This window comes from Fundulus heteroclitus, chromosome 5, assembly GCF_011125445.2.
Source record: "Fundulus heteroclitus isolate FHET01 chromosome 5, MU-UCD_Fhet_4.1, whole genome shotgun sequence".
Lineage (NCBI taxonomy): Eukaryota > Metazoa > Chordata > Actinopteri > Cyprinodontiformes > Fundulidae > Fundulus > Fundulus heteroclitus.
Genome location: NC_046365.1, coordinates 17,268,419 through 17,296,135, shown reverse-complemented (window position 1 = coordinate 17,296,135; position 27,717 = coordinate 17,268,419). Strand labels below are relative to the sequence as shown.

The 27,717-nt window shown below is 41.3% G+C and overlaps 1 protein-coding gene across 1 annotated transcript; it reads left to right on the top strand.

Moving 5' to 3' along the window:
* On the top strand, nt 1–26,805 carry pdcd4a (programmed cell death 4a). Its single transcript, XM_012882199.3, has 11 exons — nt 1–447; nt 12,434–12,733; nt 12,911–13,008; nt 15,949–16,062; nt 16,260–16,481; nt 18,073–18,170; nt 18,287–18,401; nt 20,471–20,578; nt 23,940–24,050; nt 24,131–24,270; nt 25,670–26,805. Exons 1-11 carry the CDS (start codon nt 402–404, stop codon nt 25,719–25,721), a joined length of 1,404 nt encoding a protein of 467 aa, XP_012737653.2. The 5' UTR covers nt 1–401; the 3' UTR covers nt 25,722–26,805.
* The last annotated feature ends 912 nt before the right edge of the window (nt 26,806–27,717 follow it).

Sequence of the window (27,717 nt, the reverse complement as noted above, 5' to 3'; positions counted from 1 at the left end):
GCTGAACGCTCCTGCAAAGTTAAAAACAGACTTTGTTTATCTTGCAGGCCGTTTGCTGAAACCCAATCCGACCAGTTAGCTCGCCATACTTCCCCGTCGCAGCCGCTGACACTTCGCTGTAGCATTTCTAAACTCTCTGCCATCATTTTTTGTACCCCCCCTTCAGCTCCCCATCTTTATCGGGGACGGTGCACCGCTGGAGAAAAAGATAAAAGACGGTTAAACCAATCGCAGCTTTTCTCCACGCAAACCCAATCTGTTCGGACAACTCTTCAGTAAACCAGAGCAGGCGTGCGGTATCCGTCGAGGAGTGGGGGGGATCCTCCTGCCGCTGATCGCAGCCCAGCACCGTGACTGACTGTGAGGTCGGTTTTTTTTAACCGAGCACTTGCAAGAGCGCCATGGCGACCCAAGTGGATGCGTGGTCCTCCGCAACGCAAGCCGACGGTGAGTACGTGTGTGCTCGGACCCGCGTTTGGTGGCGGATTATGCGTGGGGTTGAGAATAAAAGAGGGGGAGGGTGTGGGAAAAATAATAATCACGGTGGTTTAAAACTGCTGAGACGCGGCCTGCAGACGTGTTTTCCACCATGCATTGTGCCCGTGCATGGGATGGGCTGCAGCGCCAGCCACGCTCCAGCTACCATGTGCCCTTGTTGGAAAACGCGCTCTCCACGCACCGTGGACGTGTGCCACTCGCAGCACTTTGGGGGGGCAGGTGTGCTCCCCCTCGATGCGCTACTTGAGTTTATTTTGTTGTAAGCGTGCCGTTTGACCCGTCTCGCGTTTAACCCTCTCGCGGCCTTTGATTGGACGAGGCCACTTCCGCTTTGCGCTGAAGACTGCTCAGCGATTTCCTATGCGTTTCCATTTTGACGTGTAATCGCGTTTCCACGCAGAAGGAGCCCACATAACCTGTCCCGAACTCCCCGACGTAGTTTTTATTTATCTGTTTTTTTTTTTTTTTTTTTTTTTTTTTTTTTTTTGGCAGGAATAATCACGGCGCGCACGGGGACCGTTTACCTGTCCCCTTGGACTCCTATTGCTTCCACGGGGACGCGCTGCAGATTTATATTGTTTTCATGCATAACGTTTTTTTGTGACTAAATGAAAAAGGCACTAAAATATATTTTATTCGAAATAATAAAATGGCCAATTAAATGGGCGGGTTCGTTGTATCTTCATAAATTCCTGCACAGCAATAATACAGTTTTGATGAATTCCTCCTTGTTCATAGCGGAGCTCCTCGCGCACGGTGGGTCCATGCTTGCGCTTCGTGCCAAGAAATGACGTCAGCGCGGTTATCCCACAACAAGAGGCACCAGGAGAAGGTTTACGTAACCCGCGAGGCTGTGTATTTAAGTGTTGCGTAACGAAACCTATACAGTGCCACGCAAACGTATAGCTCTCCCAACACGATCCACGGGTTTCAAACTATCACACATAAAAGGCTGAAAAGTGCGGCATGCCTTTACATTCAGTCTCTTTTTGCTCTGATACCCCCTACACACGATCCAGTTCAACCAATTGCCTTCAGGGGGCAGGGCGAAGGCCGGGCAAGGAGAGCAACTATCAGAGAAGCAGCCCGTGGTGATTCTGGAGGAGCTGCAAAGATCCACAGCTCAGGTGGAAGAATCTGTTGACACGGCGGCCATCAGTCGCAGAAGAAGACAAAGCCATTGCTAAAGACTTGAGTAGTTCCTGTTTTTTTTTTTTTTTTTGTATGTCACAAGTCCTATACGGGACACGCAGAACATGTGGTAGCCTGTGCTCTGGTTTGATGAGGACAAAACAAAAGATTTTGACCTGCAAAACGCCACATGTGGAAAACTAAATGCCACAGGCGGACCATGTTTACTAATCGGGTGTTCCGTGGTCATATTTTTTTTTTTTTTTTTACGATACCGTGTTCTCTGATCACGTATTTTATTCAAGCTCTCTGTTCCCCTTTTGGATCCAGCGTCTGCTCGTTGAGCCGTCTCGCTGCTGCTCGGTTCTCGTCTGTTTTTAACGATAACCTTAACGTTCACATCACGTGTTCTGAAACTAAGGACCTGATGTCCTTTTGTCAGTCTGGATCTTGTCCTGCAACACTGTGGCTCCCTTAAAACGCAGGCGTCCCCAGACGGTCGGCTCAGCGCTGCCCGTTCTGCCAGACGGACTGGCAGGAGATCAACATCTCCAGGTCTTCTTTGACGTGTTGAAAGATGGTCGGCGTGTTTATGGGGGGCCACTGTTTGTCAGCTTGAAGGTCACTCATTTCACCTCCTTCATGCGACGCCTCCGTTCCAGCCTGCTTTTGACCAGCTGGTGCCTCTCTCGGTTCTGGAGGATCTTATTGATTAGATGAAACCTTCTGGTTCCCCCAGTGATCCTATTCCCCCTCACCCTTTTAGAAAGGTTTTTATTACCACAGGGCCCTCTGTCCTGGCAGCCGGGAACAGCAAAGTGTGGACCTTGGTGCTTTAAAGCATGCTGTTGTGAAGCCTTTGATTAAAAAACAAACAAAAAAACAGGTCTTGATTCATGGATTGTCTAAAATTTTAGTCCAATCTCCAAACTCAACTTCCTTTCAAAAATACTGGAGAATTTTTACACATATTCTTTTCTTTCTTTTTTTTTTTTAAGTGAAATTGTATTCCTGGGGTTTTTCAGGCTGGTTTTAAAAGGCTTCACAGGACATAATCTGCTCTTTTTAAGAGTTTTTAGTTAAATAATTCTAGCTTAGTGCTGGTATTTAAGATCTCCTTGTGCGTTTAGCCTCCATAGCTGCGTTTGACAGTTGATTGTGGTATTTTAACTTCTCACCTAGGGCAATGTGTTGGTGTTTCAAGTGCATCCTTGGCGTGGGTTTGGTCTTACTTGACAGACAGAACATTTCGTGTCTGCATAAAGGAGTTGGTGTCGTCGTCTACTGTGGTTTTTGGCTGTGTGGTGCCTCAGGGCTCTATACTAGGACCCTCTCCTTTCTCTCTGCGTCTCCTGCATTTTCCACATTTGGATTTTCATTTTATTACGCTGCTGATTGTGAAATCTACATATGACCCCCTCCCCCTCTCTGTTGGGATACCTAAATAAAATAAATACTTTGATGGCCCTGAATTTTGTTTAAGCTTTAATGACAAAAAGACTGGGGTCACGTTATTTCGTCCAAGTGGTCCTTGTGAAAAATCCACCCTGTAAATGTTGACTTTAAAGCTGACACACAAGTCATCTTAAATAAATACATTGGATGAATAGGATTAGATCACTGGTGGAAGAGCTTCAGAATAAAAGGGGCTAAAGCAAATGTACGCCGCTCTCTGCAGATTTTAATTACTAAAAAAAAAATACATTGAGAGTCACATCATTTTCCTCTCGCTGCTCCACTCTGCACTGCTTCGTGTTGGTGAATCACATAAACCCCCAGCAGTGTGAACACTTTTGTGAGACGCATATCCAGCCGTCCGTCCCAGAACTATAGGACTACCCTGTTGGGTGTGACCTGAGGATGATGTCCGAACCTCAATGGTCTCTTCAGCCAGACCCGGTCGATGAAGCTCTCTCTGTTGTCGACGTACTGTCAAACACTGCAAAAAGGGAACTAAAAGTAAGTCAGATATTCTTGAAATGAGTGTTTTTTTTGTCCCTTGATTTGAGCAGCTAAATAAGACTATTTGCCAATGGAATAAGATTTTTGCACTTAAAATAAGAACAAATCAACTCCATCATCTTATTTCAAATGCGGGATATCTAATTATCTTATTTTAGGGGTAGAAATACTAATTCCATTGACAAATAGTCTTTTTTTTAGTTGCCCAAGTCAAGGAAAAATATAGTAATTTCAAGAAAATGTTACTTACTTTTAGTTCCCTTTTTGCAGTGAACATTGAGGCTGCTCCTCCGTACAATATGGGTCAGAGCGGACGTCAAGCTCACACTGGGTCAAACTAATCAGACCCTGAAGACGCCTGTTCTGACTCAGTGTTTTTTTATTTTAACACATTTAGTGCTTACTGTTAATATGAAGTGAGCGAGGTAGCAAATGTTGCCTTTCTTCCACCCGTTCCTTGCACCTATGACAGCCATTCACAGCCATTGTGTTGTGTTGACGCCAAAAAAAAGTGTGATTACACGTCGGCCTGAATGAGAGTCTAAACTGAACGATAAGCCTGAGCAAAAGACGCAGCGACTAACGTAAAACGCGATCTACTTGATTGTGCCGCAATTACAAGGTAAGTGTAACTGAATCCACATCCTGAAGCCTTAACACCTATAGTCCGTCGAACCTTTCTGTGAGGAATAACATTAATACGGAGAGGTATGCCCTGGAGAACATTGAGCGCAACTTCAGACATTTCAGTGCACAAGATCTTAAGAGTTCAGAGAGTTTTGGAATAAACATTTATTTTTTTTAAAGAGTTGCAGGTAAATGTGGATTTATCTCAAGTGAAATTACACTTGTTTCTTTCTTACCTGACCCATGGTGGATGCTGCTGTAGACGGAGAAGCTAAATTTTACCCTGTTTAGTTGGTTTCTGTGAAAGATTTGCTCTTAATAGCTATATCACGTAGAACCACAGTGGTAGAGTATGCAGTTTGGGATAAAATACACAAAAGCAGTGATGTATGCAGAACACAGATCACTTATCCAAACAAAATCTGGCTGCAAAGCAATGTGATTGATCTCCCCCCCGCCCCCCCTCCCACTAATGTTACTGGGAATGATATATTTTATATATTTATATTTTATATTTATATATCTGCGTGGGCCAGGCATGATGTGGCCAACTGGTAAAATCAGGCTCATCAGATAGTATTCGTTCTCGGCAGTAGCAAATGCTGCGGGTCATTTTTTTTTTTTTTTTAAGAAATCATTTTCCTGCTCCGACTCCCTACAGGAACGCATTGAACCGGCAGAGCGGTTTTAAACACAAGGTTAAAAAAAAAGGCGAACAGTTGAAAACAACGCTTTTCATTTAGTGTGTCCTGTATTATTCATGCTCAGGGGTTTCTGGCTTTTAGACGTTTTCCTCGTCATGTCCGTACGAAGAAGACGGCGACGTCACCTCCTGCAGACCCTGATGCTATGAGTCTGTCTGGAAAGAAAACTCTTATTCCTTCGTTGGCAGATGGTTTTACTCAGTTTTAAGCGTAGATGTGTTTCAGACTTCTTATCTCTTTCTGTTGGAGTCCTTGATCTGCGTGTCGGTCTGAATCTGCTCCTTCTAATGTTGGGAAGCTTTTCAGCTGGTTGTTTAGTCATGATATTTGTCATGGTGTCTGTGAGTGTTAAAGCAGGACTTGTCCTATAGGGGCAGATTAAAGGGCAGTGCACCCCCCCTCCCCCCCACCCACCCCCCCAAAATCCATCTCTGGGAAAATTTCTGCAACTCCTCGAATAAACGCGTCCGCATCATGGAAGAAAATGTTGCTGTAAATGTCAAATCCGATCTCTTCGTGGCCCGCTGAGTTCATTCTGCGAGCATCTTGGTGGTAACCTCCTCTCTCCCTGTTAACCCTCGGGCCGCTCATGCGTTAACGAAATGTTTGCTCACACTGTCTGCTTCCATTAAGTCCCGCACGCGTAAGCAGGACGAGCCCATCCACCCACCGTCACGTCTCAGATTATGCTTTGGGGAAGTTGCTGGCTAAAGATTGGAGCTGAAAGCCAGACGAGCTACAGGTTCATCCGCTCTCTTCTGAACTTTTGCATGAACGTCGTGTTTTTTCTGTGGCTCTGCTGCTGTTGTACATAGTCTCCCCCCCAGAAGCTAGCTTGGTAAAAGTCCTGAAACGTCGTTGCACCTCTTGACGTTAAAAGAAGACATAGTTGCTGGTAGCTTGTGTGGTCTTTTTTCCCTGGTTTTTTAGCTGTTCGCACACAAGTCTTGGCTTTTTTTTTTTTTTTTTTAACAAACCCCATATTTAGGGAAAAACATCTATCCTGGCTTCCTTTCATTAGACAAAATGACCGTTTAACCCCAAACACATCCACGCCCTGCCACCCAGACTGTATAGATAATGCAGGCAGGCTGCCTCCTTTATCTCATTGCAGAAGGTTTTTTTCCCGTTGTTTTCAGCCTCTTGAATGGAGATCATCTTGTGGAGGTTTTGTGCAGCTTAAATTGATTGTAATAGTTCATTCCACTGTGCAACTAGCTATTACAAAAAAAAAATCTATAATCTATATACAATCTATATATACAATTTCTTTGGAGAACATTTGTGTGCACCTAGCCTACGTTTTCAGATTTGCACATTGGTGTAGTACAACCATATGTTTTTTTTATTGAGCTTTTTTCTGTTTTTTTTTTTTATTTATTTGTTTATTCATAATGGTAATTAAATGAGGAAAAAAAGATTTTGGAGAATTACATTTTTGTATATAAAGCGTAGTATTTTTTCACTCCCTTGTATTTGAGGACCAGAGGCGACGTCACACTGTGCGTGAGACAGAAAGGAGTCGCTGTAAATCGGTTTACTGGTCCGAGCAAAAGACAAAATGATTAGAAGTCGACGCTTTAAACAGTTTTCAGTATGCTATATTGGGTATTACCTTGGCTTACTATAAACACCAGTCTGTGTGCGTAGTAATGACTTTTTTTATGACCCGCTCTCATCTAACATCCTGCTAAGGTTCTCGGTTACAGTTTTTTATTTTTTTGACCGTACAACCATGTCTTCTTAGGACTAAAGGGGGTGGAGTTTTTTTTTTTTGTTGTTGTTTTTTTTTTAGTCGGGGCACCTGTTCTGTAAAATAATCTCCCAGAGGAGATCGGATGAATGAATTCACCGTAATTTTTAAATTCCCTTTGAAGACCTATCACTTCTTGAACAGATTACTCCGAAAGTGTAGTCAAATAAAAAAATTTGCACTAGTTTTGTCACTTTGCACGTGTTAAAATATGCGCCTCTGCTTACAAAAAGAAATCGAATGTGATTGGCATATTAGTTTTCGCCATTGAGATTAGAAGCCTAATACAAAGGTGCTTTATTGTGTTTCAGAAATCATCTTCAGATACGTGTTTAAAGTCAGTATGTGGTAAAAGACCATATGTTCTTGTCCTAATGTTGTTTATTGAGCTCATGCTCCTTATCTGCCACAATCTTTGGTTCTGGACTCCAGTTGCTTGTGGTCTTGTTTGCAGACGTCTTCGACTCGGATTTAACCTGCACAGGCGTAAACTTCTTCTTTCAACCCAAACCTAAAACCACCTTTTAGTCCTGGCAGTTATGCAGCATGTATGGGTAGGGCAGGGGAAATCTATAACCAGCCGTATGTATATTTAGAGCCTTACACATGCGCTGTCCCTATGCGAGTCATGTGAAACTTCTGCCCCACTGACTCCGTTCTCATTTCTAAACACTCCTACTTGCATGTATGCCAACGTTAATCCAGACGCTTCAGCAGATCTGCAGGCCTGGAAGTCTTCCCACAAGGCATTGCAGAGGCATACGTTCCCTGCCCTGCGTCCTCGGTGCGGAGCGCAAACCGGTTCGCTGCGGGAGTGTTTCTGGAAGATCGTCGTGCCAGTTGTGTGACTCTTTTTGCTGCAGAGACGTGCAGCGCTGGCGCTTTGTTGCGCAACTCTCAGCAGTTATGGTCAAGCTCTGTTATCGCAGAGCACCGTTGCCCTCAGCGCCTTCAGGCTGCCTGTTGTTCTGCTTGTTTTCCACGGGCCGTTTTGAGTTTTCCTTCAACCTCCTATTTAAAAAAAAATTTTTTTGTTGGTGCTTCATTCCAGTTGGCTGCAGAAACGGTTTGGCGCATAGCCATTAGTTAGTTCCTAATTTACGATCTTGCTGGGGCCTGTGGCCTACATCGGGGAAGGAGGAGGTGCCAAAGGAAGGGATGACACATGGTCGCCTGTTTACAGATTTGTGAAGGCAATGGGTGTGGCTCTTTGCTCGCACTGGAGCAGGTTGAGTTAGGAAGGCGTCCGGGTTTAGATATGCACATTGCTGACTCGACTGAAGTCTGCCGTTCTGTTTTGTTTTTCCTTCTTTGGTGTTTTCTTTTTTTTTTTTTTTGTAATAAACAATTATTATAATAAAAGTATTTTATTCCCAGGTTGATGGCAGGAAGTTGCAGCGTTTACTTGGAGCATGATGTATTTTTCTGTTCAGAGTGAAACCTCTCTGATGGGGGGGTCCTGTTGCAGAAGCTTCAGTCACATGTTGGTGCTTTACAAAAGTATTCACACCCTTTACACTTTTTTTCACCTGTCGTCACATCAGAACTACTATTTTACCGGGATTTAACTTGACAGGCCAGCAGATAGTACTTTACAGCTGTGTGTGAAAGAGGAAACGAATGCACGGTCTTCAAATGTTTAGTAAAACAAAAAGAAACGAGATACAAATCTTTTTACAGTCACCTTTTGTTGACTTTTGTTCTGTTATTGCAGCAGCAAGTCTGTACCAGGTTTGCCAATCTGGAGACATGAGATGTGTTCCCAGTAGGGCTGGACGACAATTCAATAACAATATATATCGAAGGATAGATGTATATCGATGATAGAAAAAAAGGGTCAATAAAAAGTTCAATAGGGCAGTTTTCCTTCCTTTTGCATTCTAGCCTATCATGTAGGTAAATATTACAGTCGTTACATCCTCCCAACCAATCAGAAACGGACCCAGGAACACTCCGCCCCCTTCAGAGAGTTCAAAGAGCACGCGTTTAATTTTTATTTTTTAAATACTTGCAGTTTTGGTAAATAAGTTGGTTGATTAAAGGGTTGAGTTTGAATTCAGTGTTTCTTTGTGTTCTATACCTAAAAACAGGTCGCTAAGCAACAGCATAAAATGACCAGGGCTGCACTTAAAATATATGTTTTGAAATATGAATTTGTTGATAATTATCGATATCGATCAATATGATTTCTATTTTATCAATATGCTTTTTTTCTATATCATCCAGCCCTAATTCCCATATTGCTTTGAAAATTACCGCAGCTCCGTAAGATTGGATGAAGAGCATCGGTGAATCAATAGCTTTCAAGTCTTGTAACATATTCTCAGTTTAATTTAGGTCCTAACTTTGACTGGGCCGTTCTAATACATGAACAATGCCTCAATCTAAACCACTCCGTTGAAGCTCTAGCTCTATGTTTAGAGTTGTTTTTAGCCTTCAATAGGCTTTCTTTCAGTATTTTCCTCTTTTTAGCTTTTTCCATCTCACCGTCAACTTCTGCTTCCCTGTCCCCGCTGAAGAAAAGCATCTCCACATATTGAGTTTTCCACAGGCAGCACAAAGTAAAGTTTTGGTCCTGTCAGATCAGAACACCTTCTTCCACACGTCCGCCGTCCCTCACGTACGTTCGAACTGTAAAAAAAAAGTCTTCTTATGGATCTCTTTCATCAGTGGCTTTCTTCTTGCCACAGTTCTGTTAAACCCAGATTTGTGGAGTGCATGGTAAATAGTTCCACCTGAGCTGTGGGTTTTTGCAGCTCCCCCAGAGACACAGAGTTTGGGGCTAAGAAAACGTTTGCAGGAAATGTAATTATCTTTTTTTGTTTGGAAACACTGATTGTTAAAACCACCCCTATTATGATTGAGATGCTGGGCTACCTAAGGAGTCTGGACGCTGTCTAATATCATTTTATTACGTGTGTTGGGGCGGCACACTTGGATGAAAATGTTTTGTTTGCATTGCCTTGATGCAGACTGAACCGTATGAAAATGGCAAAAAAAAAAAAAGTTGCAGTTACAAGGAATGCTTTAGTTAATGGTGCCTCCTAGTATTCAGGTTCCCACGAAGTAGAAGAAGGATGTTGTTTTTCTTGTGATATATTTATCACAAGATTCCACCAAATACTATTTCCTAAAACGTTCCTGAAACTGGCCAGTTCTAATGCATGACAGGCCAAAGGGAGAAGCAGCCAGAGGACTGAGGGTCTTTAAGCTGTTCCTTCACCTCGGTGTGCTTTTATACAGGCTTTCCAATCTGCCATTTAAGGGATTTGGGATTAAATGACACCCTCGGGCGTCCCCGTTCCTTATTTGCCTCATCGCTGCTTTCCACGTCATGTGATCAAACTAGCACCACCCATGGCATATGGCGTCAGGTCCACTGTTAAAAAAAAAAAAACAACTGGTGTCAGCATTTCTCCAGCATGTGCTCACTTTACTCCCTCCCTCCCTGCGCTGCAGCTGCGCTGCAGCTGCGCTGCCCCCTCTGCTTCTCTACACTCTAACCTGATAACTAAATATAGGTTTTCACCCACAAAGGAGTAGTAGTTTATTAACCTGACCTGAGACATGTCTGTAGATATAGGAATGTAAGCACGGGTTTTCTCGACTACTTGTTGTCGTGTTTTAGCATTTACTAAATGTTTTATCTGGTCTGTATGTCAGTTTTGATTCTGCTCCAGGTTTAGGCTAACTTGGTGAGCTACTTTCTAGAAGTGATCATAGTTTCAGCATGCAAGCATACCTAAAACCACATAAGAGCATTTCCTATCAGAACCAGCTTACGTTAGCATATCACGCATGACAAAACCAAAACAAACTCTCACTGCTTGTAGCACAAGTGAAAAGCATTGTGCGATAACATTATAAATCTGATCGTATAGATTAAGGTTTTGTGGCTAAGGAAATGGCGCCGTCAGTCTTTGGTTTTATTCTCCGGTCGCGATGCAGCGTCTGTTTTGCACTCAGCGCCACACCAAACCCTTTTGCATGCGCAGCTCTACACAAAGGTCAACGGTAGCGGTGGCTGAAAGAATGCAGGGCTTGGGAAGGCCAGACCAGCAGCTGGGATGAGCCAAATGCTGGAGGGGAGGAAGCAGTGAAGGCAATACAAAATTACTCTTTATGTAGTCTTAAAATTGAGTTTTATATAGCCTACAGCACAAAACTCAGTCTCTTTGCAAATCAAAATAGGGTTGGAATTGTAGAAGATATTGAAAAATGTAGTTCACTGTTAGGAGTGCTTAGAAAAATTGGCTGCCAAATATTTTGATTTTTTCCTTTTTTTGTTTTTTTTCACAGCCTATTCAGGCCTGACATGTGACCAGACACTTAAAAGTCCCATTGTTTGGTGATCTGTAAATCCATCATGCTTACATTGCAAGCCAAGAGTTTGGAAGCTATATTAAATTTATTGGGGGAAGAAAATGGTAGTTTGATTTGCTTTATAAAGAGTCAATTATCAAAATAATTTTTTTTGCTAAAATAACGAGATATTTAGTTTTTTTTTTCTTTTTTGCTTAGACTTTGCTTTGTAAAGGTAGGGCATTTCTCTGTCATGGAAAAACAGGATTTGTTTTGCAACCTTTGCACTAAAGTTGTGACTCTTGCTAATCTTATAAATCCTAAAACCAAGCTCTTGTTTTCATTTTATTAACATTTATTCTGCTATGGCTGGGTAACAAAATCAAAATGAGGCAACTGGTGTATATCAAGGAGCAAAGTCTAATCATGCAGAAAATACATCCCAGAGTGTTAAAAAAGAAACTTCCATTGCTTTTAAGGCTGGAATAGTGAAGTGAAATGCGAAGTTTCCTCCAAACTTTAGGCTTGCAGTGTGAGCGCTGCCAGGTCACTCCCACAGCACATTTTACCGTCTACGTTGCTGCTAACTGAAGAGCACTCCAAACTCATCCTATTTTCGGTACCGGTGAGGTATTTTTAATGCACTGCAAAAACGTATCTAAAAATAAGTCAAATGTTCTTAAAATTTGTGTTTTTTGTCCTAGATTTGAGTAGTAATAAATATTATCTGCCAATGGAATGAGTATTTTGACCCCTAAAATAAGATAATTAGACATCCTGCACTTGAAATAAGATGGAGATAAATTGTTCCTATTTTAAGTGCAAAATCTTATTCCATTGGCAGATCATCTTATTAACCTGCTCAAATCAAGGACAGATACACTCATTTTAAGAAAATATTACTAATTTTTAGTTCCATTTTTGCAGTGTGAAATCTGGGGGCAGAGATTGGGGGGAGACTCTGTGTTTTCAGCAACATGTCGAGCGACAGCAAAGCTTTTAACAGATACCAGGAAGGCTGACCAGAGTACAGTGGTTCCTCTGTTGTGTCCCGTTTGAATATGCTGGATTTGGAAAAGTTTACAGCCTTATGGAAATATCAAAGTTCAGAAAAGGATTTACATTCTCGAGGAAATGCTCACAGAGGCTGCCGTTCATGGTTAATAAAGCTAGCCAAACACTAAACAGTGTAATTTGAAGTCATATACTGTTATCTAGGGACCGCTCTCACACAGGACCACGTCACCTCTGCTGCTAATTTCATTAATGGCCATCTATGCTAGAAAACAATAACCTAAATGTCATTTTATTCTGGTAATAACAAATCGGAAGTGGCTAAAATCAGTTTCTGCGGTTATCAAAACCATCGATTGGAAATCTGCCACAGCATTCTGGTCCCGTCTGTGACGCTCTGCTTCTTAATCTAATCTTCAACATTCCTGGCTTCTGACCACAGGGGCGGTAACCGTGGATCACCAGCCCGAGGCCAGCTGTCCCTACAGCGACGACGACGACGGCCTGGACGAGGTGGAGGTCAACGGCAACTGGACGCCCCAGGAGAAAGCACTCCACGAGGCCCGCCTCAAAGCCAAGGCCAAGCGCCGCCTGCGCCGCTCCTCGTCCCGCAACTCCACAAGCGACTCCGTCTCCGAGTCGGGCGAGACGCCGGGAGGCGACCCCCACGCCGCGAAGGGCAAAGTCCACAACAACGACCGCAAGTCGAGGACGGGGAAAGGCAGAGGCCTGCCAAAGAAAGGTAGGTGGGACGGTGGGTCTGAAGATGTTTTCTGGTCCACGCTCCAAAAAGTGCGGCCTAGTTCGACTGGAAGTATGATGGCTTCCTTCCACCGATTGAGTAAATGACCGGAGCAAACAAGTCATGTCTGAGAGCTTCCTGAAGTGTCCGTTTGTCTTCCTGTCCTGTTGTGTTCAGGCGGGGCAGGCGGGAAAGGAGTGTGGGGGGCTCCGGGGATGGTCTACGAAGCGGAAGAGCCGGACGTACGGGACCCCAACTATGACGAAGCTGCTCAGGTGAGTCGGCATCTGTAGAGCCGTCTGTGAGGCATCGTCTATAAGAACGTTTTCATGTTCCAGGATTTTCTTTATCTTCTCAGAATCACTTGGTTTATTTCATTAGAAGGGGGTTTTAACTTCTGCGGTGCCATTGAAAGACATTAAATTCAGATGAGCAGCATAAGTTTGTGATAATAAATGTGCTGAAGCATCGTTGGACTCAGAATGTGCTCAAAAGCTTTATTGTTCTGAGGAGGACCCCGATCAGAACTGGGGAACCTTTTTATCTGATACTGACATAAAGAACAGAAACATTTCCTTTGCCACATCCCTGCCTGCTCAGTTTATATCCAGCAGAGTTGCTGTTTTCTTTTCCCTTTTTTTCATCCAAACTACCGGCAGCTTTTAGCGAGATCTGTTTATTACTGAGACCTCTTCATTTTACAAAAAACGGTCTTTAATTTCCATGATTACACATAAATGTTGGCTATTTTTCTTCTAAATCCATGTATAAAGCCTCCTTTAAATGTGGGCAAACTGCATCATACCATAACATATTTATTCCTAAAGCGCTTAAAATACAACATAGCAACCGAAGTGCTGTTCAAACATAAACCGAAGAACAACAATAAAACAGTAAAACAAATATGCGAAAACAGAAATAAAAAAATAAAAATCACAAGTACAAGGTAAGAGTGCAATATTAAGACACAGATATTAACTCACTGTGGGTTGAAAGCCAAAGAGCAAAAATGTGTTTTTAAGCGAGTTTTAAAAACAGAAAGAGATGGGGCCTGTCTGACCGTCAGCGGCGGCTCATTCCTCGGCGTTAATAAAGAGTATTTGGAACTGCTAAAAGCATCTGGTGAGAAGAGCTAAGAGCACGCGATGGCATGTAAAGGTGCAACAACTCCGATAAATAAGGGCTTAGACCATTCAAAGACTTAAAAACAAACAAAAGAACCATTTCCCCAAGAGTAGACACAAACTTCAGCGCATGCAGTAAGCTTTGTGAGTGTGTCTGTGAGAGTTTTTCCTCAGAAAACATGATGGTTAGTCATAATAAAAACAGAATTAAATCCAACAGATTTCTCATTAGAATAATAATCGACTCAGAGTAAATAAATTCAGTGTGTTTTCTAAGTGTTTGTCCAACAGAAGCCTGATTCAGGCCACTGTGATACATCCTCACACACTCAGGTCAGCTGTTAATTAAAAGATTTAAATACATATTGAATTATACAAATTTTTTCTTATAAGGCAAGGACATTGTTAGGGGAGTAAAATAAAATAAAAAAGATGTCCTTAATATCTCTTCAACAAGTGAAAGTACAGCTTCTGTGTGTGCCTATTTTGGCTGAGACGAGTCGCTGCGCTGCATGTGATTTGGCCAAAGCTCATTAACGACACGCCGACTCGCTCGATTGTTTAATCCAGATGGCCCCGTCCCATCACAATCAACGCTGTTTTCAATCTTTAACCCCGTTTATCGCGTGAATGCGGGATGTGTTGCCGGAGTGGGTTGCCGTGTTTGTATCCTCGCCGTTCCCGGGTGGGAATTGAGCTTCTGTCTGTTTGAGAGAGAGAGAGAGAGAGAGAGAGAGAGAGAGAGAGAGAGAGAGAGAGAAAAAAAAAAAAGAAGAAGAAGCCTGATAAGGGTTTTTGGGAATGGATCAGAGAAGCGGGTGTGATTCGGCCTTGACTGGTGCACAGAGTCAGTACAAATATGTCGAGTGTTGAAACGGAGCGGGGACGGAGTGGCACAGGGAAATAAACGGGGACGCGAGCGAGCCGGTGTGCCCTTTGAGTCAGACTGCTGAGTAGATCAAGGGTTTCTGAACGGTACAGGGTCATCATGTGCCTGGGAAAATGTCAGCGTGGGGGGGGGGGGGGGGGTTATAACAGGTTTAAAATAAGAGGAAATGATAAATATGGAGCCTTCCTAAAGATGTTACACACCTTGGACTTTTGCGTATTTTGTCATGTTTACAACCCAAACTTTGTATTTTTTACTTTATTTGTATTGTCATAAAAAGCTTAAGTGTGCTAAGCATTCCTAATTCACCCAACTTCCACCCCAGACTACTTTCTAGAGCCACCTTTCACCAAAACTAAAGCTTACAAATAAAACTGTCTCTACCAACTTTGGACATGTTCAAACTAAAACTCTGTCCTATTCGTCTTTGGGCAAGCTCAGTCAGATTGCATGGAGAGAGTCTGTTAATGTCAATTTTTAAGTCTTGCCCCAACTTCTGATTGGTTTTAGCTCTGGTCGTATGTTTAGGGTCATCCTGCTAGAAGGGGAAGTCTTGTTTTAGGCATCCTCTAGCAACGTTTCTTTCAGGATTGTTCTGTATTTAGCTCACTTAGCTAAACAAAACGGCTTAAGCTCAGTCAGATTGGATTGGACAGCAGTTTTCACATCTTGCCACAGATTCTCTGTGCGATTTAGATCTGGACTTTGACTAGACCATTCTGAAAATTTTGTGCTGGGATTTAAACCAGCCCATCATATCGCCTGGCTGTGTGTTTAGGGTGGTTGTCCCGCTGCTAGGTAAACCTCCACCCCAGCGTCCAATCGTCATCGTCCCATCAGCCCCGACCGAGCTTCTCTGTCTCTGCTAGGAGAGCTGGAGTCTGACTGCGGGGTATTTTATTCTGGGTGATCTGCAGTGTTAGTGCCAGTTGTTCTCTACACACGTTCTCTTCCACGGAGGCCATAAAGTTAAACTTCAGTCATTTTCCTTTTATTTGTAAGCCATTCATAATTACGTTGCGTGCCATCTTGCGTTGGTCGTTCACACGAAAAGTTGTTGAAATGAATAAAAGTTTGGGATTACATTGTGACAAAACGCGAAAGGGTTCGATGGGGTTTGAACCTTCAAACCACTCGGACCGTGTTTGTGTGTTTTGGGGACGTTTGTGACTCATTGTGTGTCTGTGCGTGTTTTCCCACAGGGTGACACTGTTTATGAAACAGTTGTGCCGGAGGTAGAAGAGAAGGAACTAGAAAAAATGGTCAACCCAATCGTCCTGGAGTACTTCGAACACGGAGACACAAAAGAGGTTGAGGTAAAGGATTTAAGCTGAAGGTTTCTCCTGCGTTTTTTTGCATACTTACAACAATCATGCAGAACTGAGGGGGTTTAGAGAGTATAGATGTTAAGAGACGGTAATGGAGCCTAAATGGTGCTCTTTTACAGTCTTATTTGTGTGTGTAAGTACGTGGCACAGATCCTGACTCATGTTCACTGCTGTGCCGCTTCCAGGTGTTGCTGAAGGAGCTCAACCTGGGCCAACACAAGTATGAGTTTACCTCGGTGGCCGTGTCCCTGTCCCTGGAAGGCAAGGCCAGCCACAGGGAGCTGACGTCCCGCCTGCTGTCCGACCTGTCGGGGAAGATGCTCACGCAGGGCGACATGGCCCACGCGTTCGATAAGATGCTGAAAGAGCTGCCGGACCTCATCTTGGACACGCCAGAGGCCCCTCAGGTAGAGCGGACGCGCTCACGTACGCTGAAGTAGAAAAAAGGCAGCAGCCATGAGCTCTGGGTCGGTTCTTGGTGTTGTTTGCTTAGAAGGGAGGAGAGGCAAAGCAGGGCTTAAGACACTTAAAAGATTAAACATGAGCACAGAACATTTGCATCTGTTTTTTTTTTTTTTTTTTCTCCCCCCACTCTGTGTTATAGCTTGGCTGTTCCTAGTCTGCTGGGTTCCTCGGTGGATAGTTTGCACTGTATAAATCTGTTTAGTACCATTTTTTTCCAAATGTTAAACCGTGATCACCCAGCACCGTTTAAAAAAAAAAAAAAAGCCCTGACTGATCAGAAACACGCCTCATACGTACAGACATCAGCATCATGTTACACCAAGGATCTGAAACACACAGCATATCACACAGCATCGATCTGTAGGCCGGTGTTTACATGTGACCTGCAGGTAGAATTACTGAAGGCTTGAGATTTTCTAAAAATGTAACCCTTCAAAACCTTAATGACACTTATTTAACATTTTAATTTGTTGAATTGAAATTATTAATTTGTTTAAATAAATTAGTTTGTATGTTAAAAACTAAATCAGCAGGAAGACTATATAAAAAAAAGATGGAATTTAGTTAAAGCCAATCAGTTAATTTCTGCAGTACTGTTAAGGTTCTGACATTTAATCAGAGAAAACAAAAGTTGCATCTTAATTTTTTTTTAGGAGAATACAAATTAGTTATATGTTATCATAAATTAGACACATTTTCTTTTTGCTGAGCCTCCTTTGCCATTTGGAGGGCAAGTGAATGCACAGTATCTATATCTCATCGCTGGCCGTATTTTGCACTGTTCAAAAACACAACTTACCTGCAGGTATTGGTGTGAAACGCCTCATGTTGTAAATAAGTGCAATTAGAAAATTAGTTTCTTTTTCCTTAATTTACTGTTTTGTGACATTATAATTTGTTTTGCTAAATTCTATGGTATTTGAGAATACCAGAATATGTCCATTATCTTATATTGTTGGCTCTGATTAGATAAAAAAAAATTTGAGTAGTCTTTGCACCAAATACTTTTGTGTTTTTACTTAAGTAATATTTTTTCTAATTATTTGTTGTTCTTGAGTAAATTAAAGTGAAACTAATTTTACTAGAGACTCTCTGGATATTCTGCCCATCTTTGCTAATAACTGCACCAATTAGTTTTGATCGTAGAAGCAACTAATTGCAACTTGATGTTTTAAGAAAGGATGGATTTTTATATTGTGCTTTAAAAAGTTTGGAAAGGTCAGAAATTTGATTCAAGTGTTTCCCAGTTCTGGATAAGTATAGAAAAAAATAATATAAACATATTTTTATTTGTTCCCTATCTAATTTACCTAGAAGTTTTATCAGTCTCACACGCTCCACAGCTTCTACCATAAATTTGTTTCTGAAATTTTCAGTCTGGACCCCGAACGTTTGACTTTTGAGTCTGGAAACGTGTGGAACTTGAACACGGAAATATGTGAAGGGATCTTGGTTAAAGGATATAGGTCCAGTTCAAAGTGACTGTGCCCAACCCTCACACACTTTAAAGACGTTTCCTCTCGTTTCCCTCAGATGTTAGGCCAGTTTATCGCCCGAGGCATAGCTGACCACGTCCTTCCCATGAACTTCCTGGATACTTACAAAGGGAAAGTGGACTGTGAGCACGCAAGGTAAGCCGACACAAGTTATGTCGACCATATTATCCAGCCAAATTAAAACAATTGAAAAAAAAAAAAAAAGCATTATAGAGCGGCCTGTGAATTTGTTTCCTTTTTGTTTTGTCCAGAGTGGCTTTGGACCGCGCTGCAGTGCTGCTGGCCATGAAGAAGGGCATGATTGGTCTAGATAACGTGTGGGGTGTAGGTGGCGGTCTGAGACCCGTCAAACATCTCGTCAAAAAGGTGAGCTCAGATCAAGCATTGAGAAAATTACACTTTTAATTAAATCTAATACTGTCCAATGTGATTTGGTGACATATTAGGCAGCTTCAAACGCCTGAACTCAAAGTGTTTGTATTGACCGCCTCGGGATCTTTGTTGTTGTTACGTAACATCAACAGGAGGCAGAAATGCATGCTGGGTAGGGATCCACCGGCCAGCGCTTTGCTGTGTCAGCAGAGCTGCATACCAGAAGTGTGCACGTTGAAAGCGAGCACACAGGAGAGGCCGGCGCGCACCTTCTGGTTGTGCGCCGCAGCTTTGTTTGGATTACGCTCCACCATTACAGGCGTTTTGAAGCGGACCTTTCAAGTGATGGCTTGTCACATTGTTACGCAACATTTGTGAAAGCTCGTGTGCAGAAATGAGAAAAATAATCGGGTCAGGGTGCCCTCTCTCAGGGTATTGTGTGAACATCAGACCTTTAGACTGTCCTGTCTGGTTTTGGTTTTCCACCAACGCCTCTCACTCTCAGGAGTTTCAGACATTTTTTTTTTTTCCAACCCTTCCAGCTCTCTCTCAGCCAGTTGAAATAAATGTCGTTTCCTCAAAAAGCAATGGAATCCGATCTTGTTTATCTAAGATTACTGTTAACTAAAACTGCATGTTTAAACTAGTTGCCTTCCAGTGCCAGTGGCTGATGTACTCTACAAAATGCGTTTAAACTCGCTATTCAACTTCCTGTCTGAGCATTCATTCATCATTTCCATGAATGAGTCCCACGTCTGGTGTCATCTGCAACCGGACAACAGTCAATAATAGCATGCACGATAAAGGATTGCCTTGGACGTGAGCTGCTAATGTGTAAAATCTCAGTATGATTGGGCTCAGTTACAGTTCATAGGAGCCTAGAAATAATTTTTTCCCATTTTTTTTCCCCATTTAGATGACTTTTTTTCTTTTGTTGAGACTCAGACATGCACAGATTTCCAACTCGATGACTCAGAAGCACTGTTCTAGCTCAGATGGTTCAAAGCATCTTGCAGAGAGAGTATTTTCAGTTTTCCATGCAGAGGCCGATTGATTCCTGCACATAAATGATTTAAGTAAAGCTTTTCTTGTCAATGCAGCGAAAATTATTTACTGAGGGTGTTGCTGGGAGGTGACGCGTGCTTTTACTGATGCGTTTCAATCATTCTTTCTCCCCAAGACAAATGATGGCACAACAAAGATATTTAATATTTAAAAAAAAAAAAAGAATTGGTTCCACAGGTGCACAATTATTGTGGGGTTTCTTTAATTTACACTGGGTCAGAATTAGACATATGGGGTCAAATATATATTACCCACTATTATAACTCTAATATTAAATGGGCTTGAGCAAGTTGGACAGAAATTTTAGTTGAATATTTTACCACTGCTCTTATCAGAAGTGGAGTAGTTCGTTGAAAATGGTTGGTATCCTAGTATGGAGCCGACTTTTAGGCTCATTGTAAAGATTTTCAGCTGGGCTGCAGTCGGGGCCGTCCCAGAAGCAGCTTTGACGTGTGTTCGGGATGAATCTTTATGAAGTTTCAACCGTCTGTCTCACTGTTACCTCTGATTAAAGGACATTGGTTAGCATGTTCAAAGCTCAACCGCCGCCATAAAGTGGAAGATGCAGGAACACGGCGTCACCCTTCTCAGTAAAGCAAGTTTGCCATCAGCATGGTCTCAGAGGCCAGACCAAGGGAAAAAAAAAAACACTCATGTTATACATTGAATCACCCTAAAAAGGAATAGTTCAGATAAAACGGTCGCCATGGAGACTCCGTGGCGTTGTCAGTCAGCAAACACTGCCGCACATTGCTGTGATTTCTTAAATAAACAGCCAGTGAAATAACTTCATTGTTATTGTGTGTTATTGACGCATGCGTTTCCTTGTTCCTTTCAAAAAAAAAAAAAAAAAAAACGGAAGTCAGTGGAACTTAAATCTTGTTCAGCTCCGGCTGCAGTGTGAGACTTCTGGTTCCTTCCTGCAAAGGTTTTCTGGTTCAAGCCTCCGGCTGGATGTCACACACTTTGACTCTGGGCCTCGTTTGTCTTTGCTGCAGATGAACCTTCTCCTCAAGGAGTACCTGATATCCGGAGACGTGTCCGAGGCGGAGCGCTGTCTGCGGGACCTGGAAGTCCCTCACTTCCACCATGAGCTGGTCTACGAGGTATCCAGTCAGTCTCACCTCTGTTTCTGTGCAAGTTCTTTCCTCGCCCTTTTATCATAACACGATTCATGCTGCGAATCAAAATCTATAAAAAAGTGTTTTTTTCCCCCTTGCTAGTGTCTTGTCAAGTAAACTGAAGAAAGAGCTGTAAACATAAATATCTGCTTTTTGGCCTGTTGTATTTTTCTTTTCTAAGGACATTGTATGTTTGGCAGTTACTTTCTCTCTATTACAGTGAATGTGATCTAGGAACTGAGCCCACATGAATTCAGAATGGCCTGCATGTGTAAATCAAGTCTTTATGTGTCTCTCTCACACACTGACTCACAGTTCACACATTCATTTCTGGATTTAGATTCTTTTTGGGGTGGCGCTTCTAACTAAAGCTGGCAACAGGCATTTAGCAGACGATCTGTTTGTGTTAAAGAGCTCGACTAAAAACGCACTGATTTCTGTAAGCTGATGACTAAACTAACACGGCGTGAGCACTGTCTACCAAACTTTGACCGTGCATTAAGTAGTAAATTAGCAAAGACAGCCCCCTCCACATTTATTTTAAGGTTTTATGACATGTTTTAAATTAAATCTACTATTTCTATAACAGTAGAATATTCTCGCAGTAAAAATGTGGCAGGACTCTGACAGATCTTTTTGGAGATGTTTGAATTTGATCTCCTTACTGTTTATTGTGGTGAAATAAATTGTCCCAAACAGATTTTCTCTTGGATTCTGGCCTGAGGTCTGGGACAGCCACGGAGAGTTATTTATGTATTGTTTTGACTATTAGCTTTGGATCATTATTCTTTTTAAAGAACCAGTAATGGCCGATTTTCAGTTTTCTGACAGGTAAAAAAAAAAAATGTAGTGAAAAAAAACCTCCTTGTATTTTAAAGAGTTCTTGATGGCAGCTTAGAGATATTTCCACTGCATGTTCCACTGTACCTCACAGTGGGCATTGGGTGATTTTCCTTGTGTTCATGCATTTAGTTTTTCTTTTACATCCCATAACGACCAATGCGCACGGTGCCAGAATAAACTCGGGTGCTCGCTCAGCCTCTTGTTTGCCACAATTCCAGCTGTTTAAACGTTTAATTTATTGATTGTAGGAAAGTTCGGGTGAGTAACGTTTGTCTTGTTGCCCAACTTAAGAGAAGCACACATCAGCCTTATTTCAATGGCATGTTTTCCTGTAATTTCCCATTTTAAAGTTCGGCTCATGTAATCAGGCCTCTTTGCCATATTTATACAGGGAAACGGGAAGTTATGAATTTATAAATAATAGTTCATAGAGACTTTGATCAATTTAAAAAAATATATATAAATAAAAAAGACCTTGGTTGCATTTTTAGATGTGCCAATTATTGTGGCATTAGTAATATATATCTTTTTTTTATTCTTAATGTGGGATTTTACCTCCACATGCAATAAAAATAAAGATTGTACATGTCTAAAAAAAAAAATTGTGTGATATTTTGCTGCAGCAATTAAAGATAAATTTATTCCATATTTACCAGAGGTGCCAATAAATACTGGACGTAGGAAGATGTATAAGATGACTCATGTGCAGTGATGTTATGTGTCAGCACCATATCTGTGCAGGTCCTAGTCAAGGACAGACGCATAGATCTATATTGCATTAAACAAAATACTTAAAATAGGATTGGGATCAAATTTAATTTCTAATTGATGAAATGGCCCTTCCCTTTCAACCATTTACTCCAACATAAGTTCATATGTCATATATACATTTGTTTTATGTAGCAAATTTTAGGAACACACCTAGAAAGCATTTGTTCAAGGATTAAATTAAGATTAAGATTACTGCTTCAATATAGAGAAGTATGCATGTTCTTTAGTCCCATGTATGTGTTGTCTTTATCGCTTTTTAGTTTTTATTCAATCCACCTCCCTCTTTCTTCCCACGTTTCCACTGCAATCCAGTGAAAAACTCTGAAATAAAGTAACTAAGCAGGAAAGGTAACATGGTAGTATTGTTGGTGATTTTCTCAGTAAGGACTGAGTTAATAATTTATTGTCTTTATGTTATTGAACTCTTTGTACAAAAAATGTACCGTAGATGCTTTACAAAAATTACTGAAAATCCAACGTTGGAACATTCGAACCTAGCAAAATTTTGTAAAGACATGTTTTCCAGAAACTTGTAAACTCTTCACCTAGAAATCCGACTATAAAGATTCATCTGTGAACACAACAGCAGTGCAAAGCATAAATCTAAAAAAAAAAATCCAGATCAACAAGAGAAAAGCTTCATTGGCAGAAGATCCGTTTTCTTCTTCTTTTTTTTGGCGTAGCCAGAGCCTAGACCTGAATCCGACAGAAAAAAATCTGTGGGCCGTGTAAAGACGTGCTCACGATCTGACCAATTTTAAGCATTTTTGTCTTTTTTTCAGAGAATAGTGGGCAACTATTGCTAAGTCGAGCTGAGCTATACTCAAATAGGCTCCTTCCCAAAAAGGCAGAGTGCTGCGATAAAACCTAAAGGAGTTTCCACAAAACATTAGTTCAGAGGGAGACTAAAGAGACTTTGGTTTGTTTCCCAGTTGCCTTGTACAGGTTACGGACCATTCTGGAGCCGTTTTTAACAGGGCTGTGGATACATTTTATATCCATATAGTTTATAGTTTCAGTTTTACAACAAATGTTAAAGTTTGAATGTTATACAACTGTCCTTTGATTTCCATTGGATTCTACAGACCAGAGGAGCTCTACTGCTGCATTTGAGTCATTAGGGTTGTGCTCTTTTAAATAGTAATTGTAGCAGTAAAATCTGAACAAGTAAGTGCAAAGTAGGGATGCAGCTGACATATATTATTCGAATCAATTAATCTGTTGGCTTTTGTTTTTTAATTGATAATCCAATATTTTTTTATTTTTTTTATTTTATTTTTTTACAGAATTTGAGCCAGTCAGAAGCTACAATTATGGCATTTGAGGTCTGGATAGAACATATTTACTAAAAAGGGTTTTCATCTTTAATGCAACATGTAAATATTAACAGTTTTGGCTTAATTGCTGCACTGACTGCCTAGCAGCAAGACAAATTTCTCCTACGGGGGACAATAAAGGAACTGAACTGAGTGGATTGGCATGTTTTAAAGTGCGTATACTCCAGTTAACTATTACTCGATTACTAAACTAGTTGACAATTATTTCCATTATGGATTAATCACGATTATTGGGATTGTTTCAGCCCTAATGCAAGGCGAGGACATTAATTTACTCATATTTTATGTATTGGAGGTGGGGAACACTGCCGCCATGTGGTGCAAAGCCCCCGTTACTTCTGCCCTTTTTATGTTTCATGTTTGTTCTTCATGCTGTGCTCTGTTGTTCATGTCAGGCTATAGTGATGGTGCTGGAGTCAAACGGGGACACCGCCAGTCAAATGATGATGAAACTGCTGCAGTCCTTCTGGAAAATGGGCCTCATCACTGTGGACCAGATGAACAGGGTAAGGCGAGCTCAATTTTACTAGCTTGCCAGACGGCCACATTCACAAACAGCCGCTCACAATGGTCGTCCTGCGTTCAGGGTTTCCAGCGCGTGTACGACGAGCTGCACGAAATCTGCCTGGATGTGCCTCACGCCCACCCCATCATGGAGGCCTTCGTGGATCTCTGCTACCAGGAGGCTGTCATCACCAAACAGCTGCGGGACGCTTGTCCTTTCAGGTTAGATCCTTATAAATCACCCATTCACAGCTTTTTATTATAGTTATTCCAGAACACCAATTCTTGATGTTAGGGGAAAACAAAGAAACATTAATTAAACAAAGCTGCTGTCTGGCCGAAGATAATTTTGTTAGTATTCTGTTCAATGTATTGGTTAAGGATAACAATTACACACAGTTTGTTTTAAATAGATGTTCTACGGCCTATTTGCACAGCATCATGGGAGTTGTTTTAAATATGCATCATTTATCTAATTGGTCAGATCACCTCAGAGTTCTTTTGGTTACACCTAGTATTATTTTAGAAAACCATGAAATACTGCTTGCATAAATTTGTAATTATCTGCTTGATAACCGTTATAATTACCATTAGAAAAATAATTGGTTCAACTGTGGGTTGAACATGTGTTTTCTAGTGGTGCTTTAAGAGGCTACATCTGATGTTTATAGCAAAAATAACAACTTGGTTGTAACTTCTTAGTAATTTTATCAAAACATTTCAATATCTTGACTGAACGCATGGCATATCATTTTAATGGTATTGGAGTCAACGTAGTTCTTTAAAATATTGATACTGCATGATATTGTAATAATGACAAATTTGCGATATATTGTGCAGCCCTACTTCAGACACTCGATTCAATCTGACTGAGCTTGAGATCCATCCAAACCTTTGTGTGCAAAGTTGGTGGAAGCATACCCCGAAAGGCTTGCAGTTTTAATTGTATTAACTCCCAGGGGGCTGAATGCAAATGCATGCCACACTTTTCAGATTTTTATTTTTTACATACAATTTTGAGAATCAGGTAATTTTCTTTCCACTTCAGAACTATGCAGGTCTTTGTGTTGGTCTGTCACATGGTTGTGATGTGAAATGTGAACATGCTTGCCAGATATTGAACAGTATTTTTCAAAAGTAAGCCATACTTAGTTTGCTTCAGTGTTGTTGGAGTAGCAAAGGTGACTTATACGGAATATTTCCCATTTAATGCCTATTCTGAATGTAATCTTAATATAAATGTAAAAACAGCAAAGTCATATAGCTAATAAAGTTGGCTTGTCAGGTGAACTCATAGTGGTAATCTATATTTTATGACATTAACTCAATAGAACAACCTTTCTTCTGACTGGTCAGTTTGACTGGGCAAGAGGGGGTCAAAATTTCCATTTTGTAACTCAAGAGGTAAATGTAAAATGCAGCCAAGTTTTACACATAGATATCAGCTTCTGGTATTCAGAAACTGCACAAAAACGAAGCACAAATGCAAATCTTCCACAGTCGCACAAATCTTCGCAAAGCACTTCATGATGCAAGCTAGATCATCATGCACAAAATGCCTTTGCTCTAAATTTGTGTCCATGTAACACGTTTTTTTTTTTAACTTGACTTTGTCCACCAGAGGGCGGAAGCGCTTTGTAAGCGAAGGAGACGGAGGACTGATCAAGAACTAATGGACAGGTGGAAAAGCAGGAAGAGGAGGGGGAGTGGGGGCGTCTACAGCCTCTCTCACCCAGTTTCTGCGTCTGCGTGATTCCCAACCTGGAACGTTCCTCTCCGATTTAATGTCATTTCACAAACCAGCATTCGCGTCATACAGAGGAGCTGCCTGGGGCGCTCGGATCCCTTCATGTCGTTAATTACAGTTTTTGAAGAATATCCTGTATCTCTGGGGTTGTTGCGGCCCTCCTGGCTCGGTCTTAGTACCTGTTAGGAATAATTCAAGCTTAAGCTGCGGGAAAACAGGTGGATAAGCCTGAGTTGTGGTGGGGGTTAACAGTTATAGATTTTTTTGTTTTTGTTTTATTTGTTCTACCTTTTTTTTTTTGCCATGTGTTTTTCACGCAGGCACTAATAATGAGGGGGGGCGGAGCATACTGTACAGTCGCAGAGCTCACAGGCAAAGATCTAAATCCGCTCGTCCTCTGCCACAGACTATCTGAAATAATTTCAAAGAAATTGTTCTCTGTACATTCTTATTCTTGTGTTTCTCTCAGTTCTTTGTAAACAGAGCCTTTTTTTTTTCTTTTTTGTTTCCATCCTGGTCACCTAGAAACCTCGCGTTTACTTTGAAATGCATCAGTCGCATTAAGATGTGTCGGGTCACTGTTTATTTGAAGACTGCATTTGAGCAGATATGCATTAATCGCCATCCAAAAGAAACGAAACAAACAATTGGGGTTAATATGTTTAAAGGCTAGTGATGTAAAAATGAAGCAATCGTTATTTAGAGGAATAAAGATTTTTTTGCTTGCTGTTATGTAATGTAATACAACTACATTGGTCAGCAGATGAATCTGAAGAAGCAGCTTAAAAGCGGGTAGGAAAAGTGTTTTTTTCTTTTTCAAATAAAACTGGGATTGGTTTAGTGCCTGATTGAACTTATTCCAGCCACTTCATACCTTGGGATACAGTTTGTCAGTAAGACTTTTCTACCCCCCCACCCCTCTGTCAAACAGTTTTACATGTTGACCAAAGTTGTTCTAAATATTTGAGTTGAAATCTTTCATTCAATAAAAAAAAAATGCAACAAAATGGGGTCTCTTGTTTTGTTCTCAATTTTTTTTTTTCCTTGTTCCTTTTGAACATATACAAGATACATATGCAGATGGAAAGTTTCAGCAGGCTTAGAAGTTTAGGTTTTAAACCAATTTCCCAAAATTTAAACATTGTACAGAGCTCACACATCAAACATAGCACAAGGTGCTCTGCTCAGATCAAATTAAACGCTTTGTGTTGTGGGGAAAAAAATAACAACAATGCACGTCACCTTAAGAACTCTGGGATTTTCTTCAAAGGCTGGTCAGAATATTTGGTAAGCTAAATTGAGCTAAAAAATGTCAGTCCTGGAAGAAAACCTGTATGTTGCAAAATACGTGAGATTGGGGAGAGGAGGATCTCAAAGTCCTAGTTGAAAAGTGTGTGGCACATCCCAAAGATTAATGTTCCTAGATGCTATTTGTCCAAAGTGTTTGAAGTTAAGGTTCTTTGCAGAGGATGTCTGTCTCTAGATGTGAAAACCTGTTCATCTTTCAGACGACTTAAACCATGTAACATTTTGGCGTTCACCTAATTATGTGTGAGGTCCATAAAAGAAAATCCCAGTAAAATGCTTTGCAATTTGTGATTGACTATATTCTTCCCACTGAATTAGCTCTGACTGAAATCATGCAAAATTGGCATTGGAATTCAACTGAAGTTGGCAATTTGAAATTAGACGTCCTATATAATGGACACAGAAAAAAAACAAAATGGCAGAAATGATATGTAATAGAAAGCTTGTATGAGAGATAAGGTATTTACAGTTTGTGGATTAAAATGGGAAACAGGCAAGACCGGTGGTTTATTCGGCTCTATCTCTAATGCTGAATTCCATTTGCAGTCGGACCTCGGAAATCCCGGTTTCCGATCGGAAAAATCAGCTATGAACGGCTGCAAAAAATCGTGAGT